Below are 18413 nucleotides of genomic sequence, written 5' to 3'. Positions count from 1 at the left end.
TTGGGTTTGCCAAAATTAGTGTTTATGCTAATAATTATTAATAATAATTGCAGTATTTGTATAGCGCCTTTCTCCTGTCGGACTCAAAGCGCTTGCGAGGCTGCCACTAGAGCACACTCAGTAGGCAGTAGCAGTGTTAAGGAGACTTGTCCATGAAACTCCTTACTGAAATAGGTGCTGGCTTACTGAACAGGCAGAGCCGAGATTTGAACCCTGGTCTCCTGTGTCAGAGGCAGAGCCCTTAACCATTACACTATCCAGCTATCCTGTTGTACCTGAAAGATCCCGGTGACTCGTTGCACTGCTATGCAGGTTATAAGTGACTGTGGTACAGACTCTGGTCTCAAGGAAGTGATATGTTATGCCAGTGGATCATTTCACCCCCACTCAGCGACACCTTTGCTCTGGGTGAGCTCCTTCAAGTATCTTGGGATTATAATCTCGCCCTCCCCTTTAGAGTTCGTCAAGCTCAACTTGGACCCATTACTAGCTAAACTGATGCTAAACTAAAACCCTGGGAGAAACCACCTTTGAATCCCACCCGATGAGCTAATTTATTTTAAATGATTTGAGCTCTCTTCTTCTCTGAGCTCTTTGTTGTGTATTCGGACCCATTCTACAATACAGTCATGGTGCAGAGAGGTGTCATTGGCTTTTACTCCCTCCCCCACTCTAAAGTAAATCCTTAAAGGAATACTGGGTGAGAAAAAGAAATGTAGCCTTAATTACCTGGGGCTTCTTCCAGCCCCTAGAAGTCATTAGTGTCCCACTCTGCAGCTCCGGTCTTCTCCTGGGCCCCACTGGCAGCCTCTAAAGTATTGTCGGCCCTGGATGCATTGGCGTCTTCTGCACATGCGCGGGCATGCACCCGTCCTGCGCTACAATGCGCCCACGTCACTAGGACTTTCCGATGATGTGGGCGCGTTGTTGTGTGTCATGGAGTAGAGGTTTGGTGGGGACCTGCTTTGAGATGTGATAAAGGTGGAGGTGTTGTGGGGACCTGATTGGATGTATGGTGAAGGTGAGAATGGAGGTGTAAAAGGGACCTGATTGGAGGTGTAATCAAGGTGTTAGTAGAGGTGTGGTGGGGACCTTATTGGGGGTGTGATCAAGGTGTGAGTAGAGGTGTGGTGGGGACCTTATTGGGGGTGTGATCAAGGTGTGAGTAGAGGTGTGGTGGGGACCTTATTGGGGGTGTGATCAAGGTGTGAGTAGAGGTGTTGTGGGGACCTGATCTGAGGCGTGATTAAGGAGTAAGAAGACATGTGGTGGTTCCCTGCACATCTGTACTTGCTCCTTGCTGTGTGGTCTCTGGCTTTATTGAAGCCTCTGTCACCTGTATTCGCTGCCATATGAGAGTGTTACCCATACATTAGTGAAGACAGGCAACACAGGCTGCAATAAAGCCAGAGACCACACACACAGCACAGATCGAGTACAGGTGTGTAGGAACAGGCTGCCATCTGCCTATATTCCCGAGCTTTTGGCAGGCAGTCGTAGCCAGTTTTATATGCACTACCCTGTACGGAAGGGTGCAAAACAGGACCACACTACAGTATAACAATTAAAAAGTAGTGAATAAATGGAACATGACAAATCATAACCAATAATAATACAGGCTGAGGTAAGAAGAAAAACTCTCTAGGTGGTAAATGCAGATGTCAGCATTATTTTATTTGAATATGTAAAATATGACATAAATAAACCATTAAATGTTCCATGTATGTGGTGGATTTTTATCTCCATTAGGACCTAAAGGACAAAAAAAAAATGGAGAAAACTACAACCAATAAACAGACTTCTTGAAGTAGAAGTCTCTGATGACTGTCCTGTCACTGTAGTGGTGTCATGGCAGGTTTCACAGTCTCCGAGGTTACCAGGTCCCCTTTCCCTGGAGTAGGAGAATTTGAATGGCTCGCCAAAAGATTGGTTGACAGATTTGAACGGCTCCCCAAAAGTTGAGTTGACATTTTCTGGGGCCAGCTTGATGAAAGGTGCTACTCTAAAAGACTTCACAACTTGATGATAGATATTAATGTCTCTGGTTGCAATAAACATGCCGATGAGGTCCGCAGACTAGTAGTGTATTATTGATTATTGCTGATCTTTAAACAGATCCTTGTAAATATTCTTCCCTATAAGACTCTGTAAAGCCTCGGAATATCCAGAGGCCTTCCTCTAATGAAATATCTATTTTTTTATTTATGTTTTTTTTTAATTTCCACACAGGCTTGCTATAAGTTTAAGTATTATGAAGGTGGTTTGTGACAGGAAGAAGTTTACGTTAAGGAGGGACGCATATGTTAGGTGTTATAAGGGGGGGGGGGGGGTTGTTAAGGAATGAGGCTAAGATTGGGCTTCAGGCAGTAGAATTGGTTTGGATTAAGCAGGCATGTCAAACCGGTCCTGCGAGGGCTGAGGTCCTCACACATTTTTGACACAGCTCACATAAATTGATGGGTCTGAATCAGGAAAGGTGTGGTCCATCAGGTAGAACATGTTACTCTCTTTCTTGGTCCATCCTAAACACTGGCATGGATCTGGCCCTCCAGGCCTGGAGTTCGACACCTGTGGATTAGGGGAATGATTGGGGTTAGACAATGAAAAACAGTGTTGCATAGCAATGTATCTGTGACTCCACCTATAGCTTCTGGGCGGCTGCATCTCCTACAAGCTCCTCCTCTCCATCATGCACTTCCTCTACTGAGAGCACAACTAATGAACAGTCACTGGTCATTCGCCACCAGCATCAGGAAATGTGGGTTTTCCGATGTATACTCAGGTTCCCTCTCTGCATGAAACCTTTCCCGCACTCTGAACACGAAAACAGATGTTCACCAGTGTGCATTTCTTGGTGTCTGCAGAGATCTACTTTAAGACTGAATCCATTTCCACACTCTGAGCATAAAAATGGCCGCTGCCCTTCGTGACTTCTCTGGTGCACAAGAAGGTTTCCCTTCTGACTGAAGCACTTCCCACACTCTGAACACTGAAAACGGCGTTCGCCCGTGTGAACAGTCTGGTGTCTTACAAGGTCCGCTTTGAGGAGGAAGCATTTCCCACACTCGGTGCATATAAAAGGTCGCTCCCCTGTGTGCCTCCTCTGGTGTCTAAGAAGGTTTCCCTTCTGACTGAAACATTTTCCGCATTCTGAACATGAAAAAGGACGCTCCCCACTGTGTACATTGAGATGGACAATCAGATGAGAGTTTCTTGTGTAACATTTCCCACACTCAGGACATGGGAATCTCTTATCATCTCCCTTCTTGACAGTATGAGTTTTCCCAGAAGAGTCCTCAGAACTGGGCACAGCTTGTAAACTGTCTGCCGCGTGACATTTTGCATCAAGAGAATGTGACCTATCAGAGGATTCCTCAGGATTATCGAGATCTGGAGATCCGCTCCCTCTGAAACATTGAGGAGCTATAGGTTGGGTAAAAGTAGGTGAATTCTTGATGTCAGAGGGACCCAGTGATCCAACTACAAAGTACATTCTGTGATGAGTATTTCCAGTAAAGGGGTTTCCTCCTGGAGAATATTGTGCGACGCCATTATCTTCTGCTTTATAATCTGGAGGTGAGATAAGACGTCCCTCCGAGGTGTTCCCCACAGCCTGTCCATCTATTGGGAAGATAATAATATTAAAGGCCCATTCATTTTCATTTCTTATGGTAAAAGTGTACAGTCATGTATATTGTAGCAGAATCATGGGGTGGAAAATGGTACAACTCTAACACTAATATAAAAATCATCTAAAGTGCAAAATACCACTAAACCATTTCTACATTACAGGGTACATTTTGGGGACAAGTGGAGATAGATAGATCTAAATTACCTTCAATTGTTAGAAACATCATCCATATAGATGGAGATAGACCTATCATATGGTGTATAAAGTCTCCTCCTTATTTATGGGGCACAGGCACGTGCAGAGGGGGGTGCTCTGGGTGCCCAGGCACCCCCCCCCCCCTTTTAAAACCTTCAAAAAAAGGCCCCTCTCGGCGCCCAAAATAAGCCACGCCCCCGATCGCGATAAGCCCCGCCCACCCGCGGGAAGCTCCGCCCCCCGCCTGGGACACTTTGCAGTGAAGAGGCCCAAACAGGAATCCTAGTGTGGCATACTGACCTCTCCCTCCACCTAGGACCCATACTGACCTCTACCTCCCCCAGCACCAATAGTGACCTCTCCCTCCACCTAGTACCCACAGTGACCACTCCCTCCCCTAGCACCCACAGTGACCTCTCCATCCACCTAGCACCCACAGTGACTTCTCCCTCCACTTATGACCCATACTGACCTCTCCCTCCCCAGTACCCACAGGGATATCTCCCATCACCTAGCATCCACAGTGACCTCTCCCTTACTCAGCACCCACAGTGACCTTTCCCTCCATCTAGGACCCACAGTGACCACTCCCTCCACCAAGCACCCACAGTAACCTCTCCCTCCCCCAGCACCCACAGTGACCTCTCCATCCACCTAGCACCCACAGTGACTTCTCCCTCCCCCTAGGACCCATACTGACCTCTCCCTCCCCAGTACCCACAGTGATATCTCCCATCACCTAGCACCCAAAGTGACCTCTCCCTCCACCTAGCATCCAGTGACCTCTCCCTCCACCTAGCACCCACAGTGACCTTTCCCTCCACCTAGCACCCACAGTGACCTCTCGCTCCACCTAGCATCCACAGTGACCTCTCCCTCCCTCAGCACCCACAGTGACCTTTCCCCCCACCTAGTACCCACAGTGACCTCTCCCTCCACCTAGCACCCACAGTTACCTCTCCCTCCACCTAGCACCCACAGTTACCTCTCCCTCCACCTAGCACCCACAGTTACCTCTCCCTCCACCTAGCACCCACAGTGACCTCTCCCTCCCCAGCTCTAGCAGTGATCCTGCCTACCCCAGCACCCACACTGACCTATCCCTCCCACAGCACCCACAGTGATCTTTCCCTCCCCCAGTGGCTACCTTCCTGTCCCCTGCAGCACCCACAGGGACCTCCCAACCCAAAAACAGCACCTCTCCCATTGCCAGCGCCCACAGCGACCTCTCCCAACACCCAGCATCCACTACCTCCTCCAGTAACTACACTGACTATCCCAGCACCCACAGTCACCTCCCCTTCCTCCAGCACCCATACTGATCTCTTCCTTCCACAGAACCCACAGTGAATTACCCTTCCCCCAGCACCCATACTGACCTCTACCTCCCTTAGCAGCAACTATGCCATTCACAGCAGCACCCATAGTGACCTCCCCTTCCTGCAGCACCCACAATGACCTCTACCTCTCCCAAGACACACAGTGACCTCCCCCAAAGGACCCACGGTGACCTCCCTTTCCTCCAGCACTCATATTGACCTCTACCTTCCACAGCACCCACAGTTACTCCCCCCCAGCACCCACAGTGACCTACCCTTCCCCCAGCACCCACACTGAGCTCTACCTCCCCCAGCAACCATACTAACCTCTACCTCCCCTAGCAGCAACTATGCCATTCATAGCAGTACCCACAGTGATCTCCCACCCCCTGCACCCACAACAATCCCACCAATATTCAGCACCCACATTACACTCAACCAGTAACCCCCACTATAGCAAGTACCCAGTATTTGCACCCTGCACCCAATACTCACATCCGGCCACAATATGGCACTTAGTACTTGCATCAAATAGCCACATGACACCCAGTACCTGCACCCCTTCACCCTATAGCGGACACCCAGTACTCACACCCACACCACATGGCACAGTACTTGCACCCAGTCCCGACATGGCACTCACTACTCACACCTGCACACCGCCTTCACATGGCACCCACTATCTGCACTCACATAACTAGTACTAGCACCCAAAGTACCTGCACACAGAACCCACATAACACACAATGCCCACCCATAGCTAGCACCCAGTGCAGGCATGGCACCAAGTATTTGCACCTATGTGATACCCAGTACCTGCACACAACACCCACATGCTTCATCTGCAGTAGTTTCAGTTGCACTAAGTGCCCAGTACAAACACCAAGCACTCACCTATCACATCCAGTACTTGCACCCAGAACTCACAAGGGACTGAGTACCTGCAATCAACACCTTCATGATAGTTGATACACACCCATAAAGCCAGAATCCACATGACACCCTGTGTCAGCACCCAGAATCCACATGGCACCCAGCATCTGCCTTTAGCACCCACATGACAACAAATACCCTACTATCCAGCATCCATCACCCATATGTCACCATGTACTCACTCCCAGTAACCACTTGGCACTCAGTATTTGTATCTAAGACCCAAATACCCCCATAATCAACACCCACATGGCACAGTACTCGCACGTCACCAAGTTCCAAAGCCATTATATGCACCCAGTACCCGTCCATGGCCAGGACCCAAATAGCACCCAGTACCCATCCTTGGTCTGAACCCATATGGGAGAGTACTCTACCAAGGCACACATCCAGACCACACATGACACTCCCTACTCACTCATGTCCAACACTCACATATCTCCCTGTACCAATTAACACTCACATGGCACCCACTATTGTTTATCAACATCTGCTACTCATTCAACACCCAATACTGCATAGCACCCACTGCAAATAAACACCCAATACAAACTGGACCTTGGTACCCACAGCAGCTTGACACAGACTGTACTTTGGCATCTCATCACCCACTGCAACTTAGCACAAAGTGAACCTTTGCATCTTACCACCCGCTGCACCTTGGCACTTACTGCAGTTTTGCATCTACTAATGCTTAGCAACAACTGCATATTGGTAACCACTTCTTCTTTGCCTGAAAAGAAGCTTGGGTGCTGATCAAGAGGGACAGAGGTCCCAGTAATGAAAGGTGAGTCTGTGCCTCCACTGTGGGCTCCACTGTGCCCACTCTAACCCACTAACAGTGGGCACCTATCACTGCTGATTTGAGGGTGGTGGCGCCAAAAGAGTTGGTTGGAAGGAGACACAAAGTCTGCTTGATACTGCTATAAAGGTATAAGTATCTGCACCCATGCCTAAAATTGCACCCAGTACTCACACCTGCACAGAGCCTCCACATGGCTCCCACTATCTGCACCAAGCACCCATTTAACCCGTACCCGCACATAAAGTACCAGCACCCAGTACAGGCATAGTGCCAAGTATTCGCACCCATGTCACATCCAGTACCTGCACCCATAGCCAGAACCCACATGAGACTCTGTACTCACACCCAGAACCCACATGGCACCCAGCATCTGCATTCAGCACTGTTGACAACCAATACCCCCTAGCCAGAAACGAGGAGGGGGGTATGCGGGGGAAGATGTTGCCAGGCCCCTTTTTTAAATTTGAGCACCCCCCACTTAAGGACCCTCTGCACGGCCCTGATGAGGCATGTGACATTTCTAAAGAGAAATTCATATATCTACCATATAATATACAGTAAAGTCTCGGTTATCCTGCACTGATGGGGATCGGCTGCTACCAGATAAGTGTGCTATCTTGTTCGCTTTAGACTCTGTGAAAACTCGGCCTAGCTAATACAGTACTATACCCCACTCTATATACTGTACATACCATGACCTCTGTATTAAATGCTAAAATACAGTAATTGAAAGTATATTAACATTGGAGGAGCCATGGAATCTAGTTAAGTACAGCAGAGCCCACAAACAGCCTAAGAAGTTTGCCTTCACAACTGTGAGTACTGCCGGCGATTTGTACTGGTTGGTTGAGACTTCTGGTTAGTTGAGTTCCAGATAACTGGGACTCTACCATACTACATCACCTGGTGCAATCGCAGCGTTGTATAGAAAACTGACAAGCCCAAATGCGCCCTAGTAATATTTAAATTACGTGGTATAGCTGAGAATTTACCCGGCGACATTCAAAATGTTGACACTTTGATCTAAAGGAGAGTTTATCCAGCAATAGCGCCACCTGGCTGAAGCCATTTTTCCTATGTTTGTCTATGTCCGAGATTGGACCTATGCTGGAAAGCGCCAATGTTGGACAAAGTCCAACATATGATTGGAAAGAGTTAAAGTAAAGATGAAGAGAGTATCCAAGCAGCTCGGGGTGACCCAAACCACTAGGGGTAAAAGAAACTGAAAAGCCCTCCTACTAATAAGCAATGCTTGGTGAAATTTGACTTCTTAAAACAGAAGGAAACTTGCAATAATTCAGCTATAAGTGAACATTTGTGGTTACCCACAATGCACCACTACTGAATATGCAAATTATCTCTTCAACCCTGTAAGCCAGGCAAGCATCCAAAACCGCTGGTGTATTAGCAAGCCTATACAGTGGGTTGCAAAAGTATTCGGCCCCCTTGAAGTTTTCCACATTTTGTCACATTACTGCCACAAACGTGCATCAATTTTATTGGAATTCCACATGAAAGACCAGTACAAAGTGGTGTACATGTGAGAAGTGGATCGAAAATCATACATGCTTCCAAACATTTTTTACAAATAAATAACTGCAAAGTGGGGTGTGCGTAATTATTCGGCCCCCTGAGTCAATACTGTGTAGAACCACCTTTTGCTGCAATTACAGCTGCCAGTCTTTTAGGGTATGTCTCTACCAGCTTTGCACATCTAGAGACTGAAATCCTTGCTCATTCTTCTTTGCAAAACAACTCCAGCTCAGTCAGATTAGATGGACAGCGTTTGTTAACAGCAGTTTTCAGATCTTGCCACAGATTCTCGATTGGATTTAGATCTGGACTTTGACTGGGCCATTTTAACACATAGATATGTTTTGTTTTAAACCATTCCATTGTTGCCCTGGCTTTATGTTTAGGGTCATTGTCCTGCTGGAAGGTGAACCTCCGCCCCAGTCTCAAGTCTTTTGCAGTCTCCAAGAGGTTTTCTTCCAAGTTTTCCCTGTATTTGGCTCCATCCATCTTCCCAATAACTCTGACCAGCTTCCTTGTCCCTGCTGAAGAGATGCACCCCCCGAGCATGATGCTGCCACCACCATATTTGACAGTGGGGATGGTGTGTTCAGAGTGATGTGCAGTGTTAGTTTTCAGCCACACATAGTGTTTTGCATTTTGACCAAAAAGTTCCATTTTGGTCTCATCTGACCAGAGCACCTTCTTCCACATGGTTGCTGTGTCCCCCACATGGCTTGTGGCAAACTGCAAACAGGATTTCCTATGCTTTCTGTTAACAATGCCTTTCTTCTTGCCACTCTTCCATAAAGGCCAACTTTGTACAGTGCATGACTAATAGTTGTCCTATGGACAGAGTCTCCCACCTGAGCTGTAGATCTCTGCAGCTCATCCAGAGTCACCATGGGCCTCTTGACTGCATTTCTGATCAGCGCTCTCCTTGTTCGGCCTGTGAGTTTAGGTGGACGGCCTTGTCTTGGTAGGTTTACAGTTGTGCCATACTCCTTCCATTTCTGAATGATCGCTTGAACAGTGCTCCGTGGGATGTTCAAGGCTTTGGAAATCTTTTTGTAGCCTAAGCCTGCTTTAAATTTCTCAATAACTTTATCCCTGACCTGTGTTGTGTGTTCTTTGGACTTCACGGTGTTGTTGCTACCAATATTCTCTTAGACAACCTCTGAGGCCCTCACAGAGGAGCTGTATTTGTACTGACATTAGATTAAACACAGGTGCACTCTATTTAGTCATTAGCACTCATCAGGCAATGTCTATAGGCAACTGACTGCACTCAGATCAAAGGGGGCCGAATAATTATGCACACACCACTTTGCAGTTATTTATTTGTAAAAAATGTTTGGAATCATGTATGATTTTCGTTCCACTTCTCACGTGTACTCCACTTTGTATTGGTCTTTCATGTGGAATTCCAATAAAATTGATTCATGTTTGTGGCAGTAATATGACAAAATGCAGAAAACTTCAAGGGGGCCGAATACTTTTGCAACCCACTGTAGCTTTAACATTACATAGCCACATAAACCCCACATATAGAGAGCCTGTTTTAGGCTGTTGGCCCGAAAGATGAAGGAAACCATCTTCTGGACATGACAGTGATCAGTCACAAAACTAAACTTTTGGTCAGTTCTAGCAACCAGCATGAGAATTATGGAAGCGGGCAACTGGATGGCAGGAAGACATGATGCCTCTCCAGCAGCTCTGCTCCGTATACAGTACCCCCAGTCCATTTTCATCAACAGAGGGCAAGTGTGAGTGACGGCATTGAAGTCCTGTGTGGTGTCTCTTGGTGCAGTCCTCTCACAGCTAGCCCAGCAGAAGCCGATTCCAAGCTAACCTATACAACTCCCAAGTCTCTGTGCTCAGAAGAGCCAAAGGCAAATGTAACTGTTTTGCATACAATGCTAAATTTAAAGTAACCACCCAGAGAAGAAAAAGTTAGTCACCGAAAAAGGGGGAAGGCTCTGGATCCATTAGAGCCTTCACGGTCCTTACTGAACTAAAGTTGGAGGCTGGAACGGAGACCCAGCAGTGGAATGAGGGGGTCGTTCCACTGCTGGGTCTACGTTCAAGCCTCCGACTATAAAGATGAGTGGCTCCGCAACCAGTACTCATTAGCACGGACTTGCGCATGCGCAGAAAGTAGCCACTCGTCTTTGGAGGTACTCAGAGACCTGAGTACTACCAAGGAGACCCGAAGGTGTAGTTGGTGTGAGAAAACGCGGAAAAGCCGCCGCGTGTACGGACAGCAAGGCGGCTGGCTCCGTGTCCAGCGCGGCGGTTTGTACGCAGCAGCATGCGTCTGACACTATGATAGATCGCAGAAAAGCCGCCACATGTACTGGCAGCAAGGCGGCTGTTTCCGCGTCGAACGCAGCGGTTTGCACGCAGCAGTGTGTGTCTGGTATGGCTGGCTCTGTTAGTGCACCTGGATGGAGAGCTACGCGCGCGCCCGCCAGAAGTCAGGACCTTTATGCCATTTGGAGATGGATCAGCTGATCAGGACGATCAGCTGATTCCTGCTGGACTCCTGATTGGCTGAGTGGCTCGGGCGGGGCGGCAGAGTCCTGCAACTATATATATAGCTTGCTTGCCAGTTGCTGGTTGTCTGCCATTGCGAACACTTACGTGGAAGCATATAGACCTTAGTCAGATCCAACAGTGTGTTTGAACCAGGAGGACCTGGGAATTCACACTGAGCCAGATTACTTTTGTTTATCATTGTATTATTGTTTAGCATAGTTCCAGGGTGTTGAGATCACGGCCCTCACACCCCAGACTAGGAATACTGTATACCATCTGTGTTATTCTCTAGCATAGTTCCAGAGTGTTGAGATCACGGCCCTCACACCCCAGACTAGGGAACTGTATTATCATTTGTGTTATATTCCAGACTAGTTCCAGGGTGCTGAGACCACGGACCTCTCACCCAAGACTAGGGAACTGTGTTATCATTTGTGTTATACTCCAGACCTGCTTGTGACGCCCATCTTCCAGGGGTCACTAGCTACCTGGTCTTCTTGCTATCCAGCCTGGGACTCCGCCCCTTGGACGTCTCAGGCTGCCGCAAGATCTCTGCACTTCCCAAGGGAGGTATTTCTCATACTTCCAAGGACCACCTGCTCCTCGGGTGGTCCTCACTCAAAGTACTACTGTTACACCAAACACCCACATACCTGTAGGTGTCCAGAGGTTAGCAATATATCTGATTATCAGTGATTCTGCAGATCATCAATAATCAGGTATATACAGTATCTGCATTCTTGGTGATACTGCGGATCGCCAATGATCAGATTCTCTCTGCGTGCTGACACCGATCCTTACAGTTGGCAGGTGATTTGTACAGGGGCCCAGCAGGGAACCGAGGAGACCTGTAGAGGACCAGAAAGGTTTTAAGGGATCCAGAGCCTTTCCAACTTCTTAGGTTAGTATGTACGGCAACTTTTTCTTCACTGGGTAGCTACAGGTATCCTTTAACCTTTCAGTTTCAGCTTACAATAACTGAGGTTTTACCTTCGCCAGCAATTCCTATTTCCTTGGTCCCCATCAAATCATCCACCTCAGTAGACTTCTGATCATCCATCACAAATGTCTCTTTTTCTTCCCCTTTAATTGTCACCAGTATTTCCCCCTCCTCCGTACACTGCTGATCACTCATATCATAGGTCTCTTCTTCTTCTTCTTTAATGTGAACTTTTAGTTCAGTCAATTCTTCAGCCTAATCCCAGAGAAAGATCAGCTTTAACAGGCGAGCACTAATAAAATGATACAACAAACAAGAATATCTCTTCCTACAGTCTGGACCCATGTTTGACTTGTAAAACTTCAACTCTTCATCTACCTGAAAATGGTGGGGGATGGTGAGATCTTTCTGTGGATAATCGTGGGAATAAAGAGGACCTGAACATCTCTCTGGTGGGTTTCTGTTACTGGATCTATCTGTAGGAAACACACACACAGACTGAACACAATGTTTTCATGTGATTATCAGATGACTGGGGGATTTAGGTGGACCCTCCGTACTGCTGTCTCCTTTGTAAGAAATGAAAGTTTCTTCTTACCCAGAGATGTGCAGGGTTGCTGATTCTCCATCATGATGTCCACATGGAGATCCTTGTGTCCTTTTAAATACTGCCAATCCTGCATGGAGAAAATAGACAGTGAAATCCTGGCACACTATAGAAATATTTTAAATATCTTTAGCTGGGGTACCCATCTAAGATCTTCATTAAACTTAAGAACTCCATATCTAGCCAAAAGTGGACAATGCCAACATGACAAATATACTAAGACAAGATACCCTTATATCATTTTCCAGCTTCCTAAAGCCACCCAAAAATGTGTTGAAGTTACAAGTTACCACAAGCGTTGTAGGAACCACTGTAGTGCCTTCTCAGCTTTGTAGTTTGTCACTGGACACTGACAGACTTTGACCACACTTTGAACCCTAACAGAGACTAAAGGTGCATACACACGTCTGATTTTTCCAAACGACCGGTCGTTCGGATCCTGGTCCTGTCTGTGACAAGTGCAGAGCAGAACAGAGCATCATACATTGTCTTCGTATGGAGGTGCAACACATCCTCACTCCTCTTTTCTACACTGTACAGTTTATCACCTTGCGACTCCCGTCTCTGCATGTCACATGACAAGCAGAGATGGGAGCATCAGGGAAACACTGTACAGTGGCTACAGTGAAGAACAGAGGATTGAGAGGACATGTCGCACCGCTAAATGAAGGTAATGTATGACGCTCTGCTCTGTACTTGCTACACACCGGATCGGGCCCCCTTATCCCCCAAGCACCACTGAGAACGGCAGAGGTCACAGGGAATATTGTTTTGCCCTACCTAAATCTGGAACAATTAGTTACCACACACAGAGCTTAACTATCACAGCTTTGCTCCTGTGTACCAGTCGCACCATCAGGCACTTCAAAAAGTACCATTGCCCAATAGACTTGCCCTGTTATGTTGTGGTCTGTTCCACAAGTAATTCTACATTTATAGATAATTTCACAACATTGAATGAGCCAATACCTGTTTAATTTGCCTGTGCTTGTGGTATATTATTATAATTGTCATACACCACCCTGTTTGTTGTGCAATGAATTGCTTTATGCCACAGACTGTGGGTCCCCTACATGGTCTTGAGTGATTAGACAGGAGTTACAATGGTGTCAAACACTTCCAAATATCACCAGGGTTACATCTGGGGTTGTTATATGACCTTATGTTTACCATCCTTTAGGCCTGTCCTGTCAGGTGTCACAGGACCCCCTCATTAGGGCTGCTCAAATCCGATCCAGGAAACATCCGGATAGTTGCTATCCGGATATCTCCCAGTAAACCTGTGCATTGGGGTGAATCTTACCTGTCTGACGTCTTCTTTGTCCGTCCCTCGGCGCCTCCCACGATGCGGTCCAAGCGGCGGTCACGTGATTACAAACACTTCCTCCTTCTGGATTGAAGGAGGAAGTGTTTGTAATCACGTGACGCGCGTGGAGCGCATCGTGGGAGGCATCGAGGGACGGACGAAGAAGACGTCAGACAGGTAAGATTGACCCCCCCACCCCGCACAGGTTTACTGGGAGATATCTGGATAGCAACTATCCGGATGTCTCCCGGATCGGATTTGAGCAGCCCTACCCCTCATATTGAAAACTGCTGTCTTATAGGGAGTAGAAACACAGAATAACACTGTCACCATCCAGACATCGTTCTACCTGTCATCGCATAATGCCCCATGATTCTCAGCACTGCTCACCTCTCCTGTCAGCAGCTTAATCATTTTACTTATTACTTTTAGAATCTTCTTCTCATTGCTTCTCTCAGGTGTTGGCGGGTGTGGTGGAGGCCCTGTGATGGGTGATGGGCCATGGAGATGACTGCTGGGGGTCAACAGTTCTCCTGACATCTTCTTCGCCACTTCATAATCCTGTGTAATAACATTCAGTAACAACAATCACCATGTGCATTCCCAGAATTCTCCTCACCTCTCCAGTCAGGTGTGCTTTTTATAAATAAAGATAAGAGTGCTGTCATGTGACCCTCCCAGACCTCCTCACCTTTCCAGTCAGCAGGTAGATGATCTCCAGGGTGAGATTTAGTATCCTCTCAGTCATTTGACTCCGGTCCTCCTCCATCCTCACTGATGAGGTCATGTGATCTACTCAGGAAACTCTTCTGTGTTGTGGAAATATAAACTGGGAAGAATTATTATTTTTCACACAGCGGGGATGGAAGAAGGGTGAATATTAGATTTCTGTGCACCCTCCCACAACTTTACATTATTTTAGCCCCATTTAATAATATAGACATGTCACCCCAGTATGTTGATTATAAACTCTTATTATATGCCTATACTAGCAAGCCTTTACTAGAAAGCAATTAAGCATGAGCATAATAAAGTTGCTCTGCAATTACCAATCTGCTGTGGAAAATAATGAGCCTGGTGATAACAGGAGAAGCAGATTATTTGCCAGGACAAAAGTGTTATCTTAAAATACAAAAGGATGCCTGAGTGAAACAGTCTATCAGAGTTGCAGCAACAGAAGGTGTGATAAGGTCTGGTATCTCACTCCACTTTGCATGGTGTTTTCAATAGCAGAAATGTTATCATAATCTTTTAAAGCACACTTTAAGCAAGGAAATAAAAGTATGACAGGATTAATTACAATAACTGATTTAACTAAGGGCATATTATTATTGCACACAGGGTAGAGTTCTCCTTTAATTACCATATTTCTGAATAGTTAAATGGTTATAAAGTGACCAGCCAAAACTTCATAACAACCTAATATTAAGCCTAACATTGTGTAGGTGGCCTTTGTTCTGCCAAAATCTCTCTGACCCATCCAGACATGGACTCCACAAGACCTCTGGAGGTGTCCTGTGGTATGAGGTGTCAAGCTGTTAGCAGTAGATCCTTAGGCCTGCAAGTTATGCAGTGGGGCCTCCTTGAATTGGGCTGGTGTGAAATCTAATGACATTTTGGGTATTTGGAAACCAGACAAAAGCTAATTTCCCACACTAAGTCACTTTCTTCCATTGCTCCACAGACCAGTTCTTAAGCTCATAGCCCCATTGTAGGTGCTTTTAAGCAGTAAACGGGTGTCATCATGAGCAATGCCTGGCCTGCAGCTATACACCACAAACAGCCAGCGGTGGCTTCTGACACCTCCCTTTCATGGCCAGCATTAGGCTTTTCATACAGTAGGCTTCATTCCCATGAGCATCTGTGAGTCTTTTCCTGCAGACTGGACTGTCTTCTCATCTCTGAGACTGAACAAGGTGGAGTTTCTTTCTCTCACCACATGCCTTCGGCACCCATGACCCTGCCCTTCCCTGGACCACTTTTGGTAGGTACTAATCATGGCACACCGAGCCCACCCTCAAGATTGGTCATTTTGGAGATGCTCTGACCCATTCATCTAGACATAACAAAGTCACTCAGGTGCTTCTAATGCATTATCTTCAAGTTACACTTTCTATGAGAGAAAAGCCAGAGACAAGATGCCCCCGAGGAGATGGAAACCAGCTGAACATGTGCTTGGGAGGTATGTGTGCTGCAGGAACACAACATATCAATCAAATAAAGAGAGGAGAGACACTATACCTTCTGGAAAAGCACCTTTAACACTTAGCTGGGTGCAGACAAAGTGACACAGCAGTGGGGGGTGTACAAGCATGACAGCTGTTTTGCAGTAACTGTGAAACAGCTGTCAGACTTGTGTTCACCCCCACCGCTATGCCACTTTGTCTGCTCCCAGCAGAAGATGTTTTAACAGGTTTACTGACTCTCCTCCCTCCATTTGATTAATGTGGTGCCACCTTCATGAGCTGAGTGATTACGTTTTGCTTAGCATATCACACTGACATGCGCCACTCTACCTGTCAGTGGTCTTAATGTTATGGCTGCCCAGTGTATACTAACAATGCCTTATAGTAAAGTGCATCCGTGGTTAGTATCAAACACAGGCATCCCTGATTTCACTCCCATAAGAGTTGCAGTAGAGTGAGGCTGCTATGTTTTCTCCCCTGTTGCATGGGATTCTCCCAATGTTGGTGAAGATACTGATGGCAACGTGCGAGTGAGTGTGGGGAATATTAGTGTTAGCTCTTCTGAATCTGCTCAGATTAATGTGAATGAATCTGTGATACTCAACACTGTACTGGAGAATGGGAAGCTCAGCTGTCAATTCCCAAATATTTCTGCCATCATGTAAATGAAATGAATAGAAGAAATCCAACTATACATATAAAGCATATATGTTTATATTATCAGCTGAGTGATAGTGATGGAGGAAGGGACACGGGGAAGAGGAGTTACTGCATATATTATATACATATCTTATTACCTCCAGTGCTGCCAGTCCCAGCAATGTCTTCTCTCTACTTCCTCCCTCCCTTTTCTTATCTGTGGCTTCCACCCGGACCTATCTGTGCGTTCCACTATCAGTCAGATTACCATCTTGTGGTGAGTAGAGGAACTGCACCTTCTATTCATTTTAATAGCAAGGTTTTTTTTTTATAGCATTTTTATAGCATTCTCTGCGATGTAAGTGATTCAGGATAACTAACTGACCAACAGGATCACCTCCCACAATACCAGCACTCCAGCAGGCCCGGATTTACCTCACAGGAGCCTATAGGCACAGATGTCCTGGCACCTTAGACTCTGCCTTCTATGAACCCTCAAACCCCCACCAAACTGCACCGCAAATGTCCTGGCTTGCCCAGCTGTCACTTTTCCCTTACTACCCTTGCGCATCATAGGTAGCTACAGGGGCCCCTTAGTATTAGGTAGCCAGAAGTATGTTCAATATCAAGTAGCTAGAGATGCTCCCAAGTATTGGGTAGTTAGAGGAACCTCAGTATTAACCTCTTGAGGACTGCAGGGCTAAACCCCCCTAGTGACCAGGCCATTTTTAGTAAAATTGGCCACTGCAGCTTTAAGGCCAAGCTGCAGGGCCGCACAACACAGCACACAAGTGATCCTCCCTCTTTTATCCGCACCAACAGAGCTCTCTGTTGGTCGGGTCTGATCGCTCCCCCCATGTTAATTTTTTTAATAATAAATATTAGTGTTTGTGTTTTTTTTTTTTAAACTGTTTCTTTAAACCCCTTCCCTCCCTCCCTCCCTCCCTCCCTTCCTCCCCACAGCCAGCCAATTATGGCGATCGGCTGTCATAGGCTTCTGCCTATGAGAGCCGATCGCTCTCTTGTCCCCCAGGGGAACAGCCGTGTCACACGGCTGTCCCCAGTACAGCGCTGCTGCTGATCGCAGCGCTGTACAGTGTAAACAGATGGCGATCACGCCGTCTAACAGTCTCCCGAGCGGCAATAGCCGCTCGGAGACTGAAGGCAAGGTGGAGCTCCGCCCCCCAAGCAGGAGATGCGCGCGCAGTGTGCGCGCGATCTCCTGCATTAGCTGGCCCCAGGACTTTACGCCAATCGGTGTTAGGCGGTCCTGGGGCTGCCGCTGCGGCCACGCCCATCGGCGTGCCCATGATTGAAGGGAGGCGAATAAATAACCTCTCATTTTCATTCTCATCAGGACTCTGCATAGGGAAGAAGGAAAACAGGCATTTGGCAGGGGATTGAGCCGCCTTTCCATCATCAGGAGCCTGTAGGCATGTGCCTACAGTGCCTAATGGTAAATCCGGTCCTGAATACCAGTTCTATGCCAGTAAATTAAATGGGAAACCTGCAGACATTTTTGTGCAAGAAGAGAAAGTTATATTTTTACCTTTCCTCCTCCTCCGCCTCTTGCATACAGAATTTGCATAAAAAAGATTCACGCGTCAACTTTGTTGAGCCCCCGGGCCATACATAACTTTCCCAAACTTCTTGAAAGAAGCTGAAACATTCAGCAATTTAAGACATTTTAAAAATCAATTTAACAAAAACAGAGGTCCTCAATATATATATATATATATATATATATATATATATATATATATATATATATATATATATATATATATATATATATATATATA

At 46.7% G+C, this 18413-nt stretch overlaps 1 protein-coding gene across 2 annotated transcripts; it reads right to left on the bottom strand.

Moving 5' to 3' along the window:
* Positions 1-1709: 1709 nt before the first annotated feature.
* LOC137534663 (gastrula zinc finger protein XlCGF53.1-like) lies at positions 1710-16843 on the bottom strand. Of its 2 annotated transcripts, none has more exons than XM_068256276.1 (7): positions 16770-16843; positions 14478-14615; positions 14177-14347; positions 12472-12550; positions 12252-12349; positions 11924-12128; positions 1710-3621 (listed from the first exon to the last, which is right to left on the bottom strand). In XM_068256276.1, exons 2-7 carry the CDS (start codon positions 14571-14573, stop codon positions 2750-2752), a joined length of 1521 nt encoding a protein of 506 aa, XP_068112377.1. In that variant the 5' UTR covers positions 14574-14615; positions 16770-16843; the 3' UTR covers positions 1710-2749. The 2 variants fall into 2 exon arrangements, with proteins under 2 accessions (XP_068112377.1, XP_068112378.1); XM_068256277.1 differs by having other exon boundaries at positions 14478-14595; positions 16770-16814.
* Positions 16844-18413: the final 1570 nt, after the last annotated feature.

The sequence above is a fragment of the Hyperolius riggenbachi genome, chromosome 10 (genome assembly GCF_040937935.1).
Source record: "Hyperolius riggenbachi isolate aHypRig1 chromosome 10, aHypRig1.pri, whole genome shotgun sequence".
NCBI classification, from domain to species: Eukaryota; Metazoa; Chordata; class Amphibia; order Anura; family Hyperoliidae; genus Hyperolius; species Hyperolius riggenbachi.
This window is presented reverse-complemented; position numbering and strand designations above follow the sequence as displayed.

What these genes read in the sequence shown, in the direction of transcription:
- LOC137534663 (XM_068256276.1), bottom strand. Translation starts at nt 14,573, where the DNA reads ATGACCTCATCAGTGAGGATGGAGGAGGACCGGAGTCAAATGACTGAG. An exon ending in TTAAGCTGCTGACAGGAGAG is followed by an intron (nt 12,551 to 14,176) that starts GTGAGCAGTGCT and finishes TTCTCCATGCAG; the next exon opens with GATTGGCAGTATTTAAAAGG. An exon ending in AATAGGAATTGCTGGCGAAG is followed by an intron (nt 3,622 to 11,923) that starts GTAAAACCTCAG and finishes TCTTCCCAATAG; the next exon opens with ATGGACAGGCTGTGGGGAAC.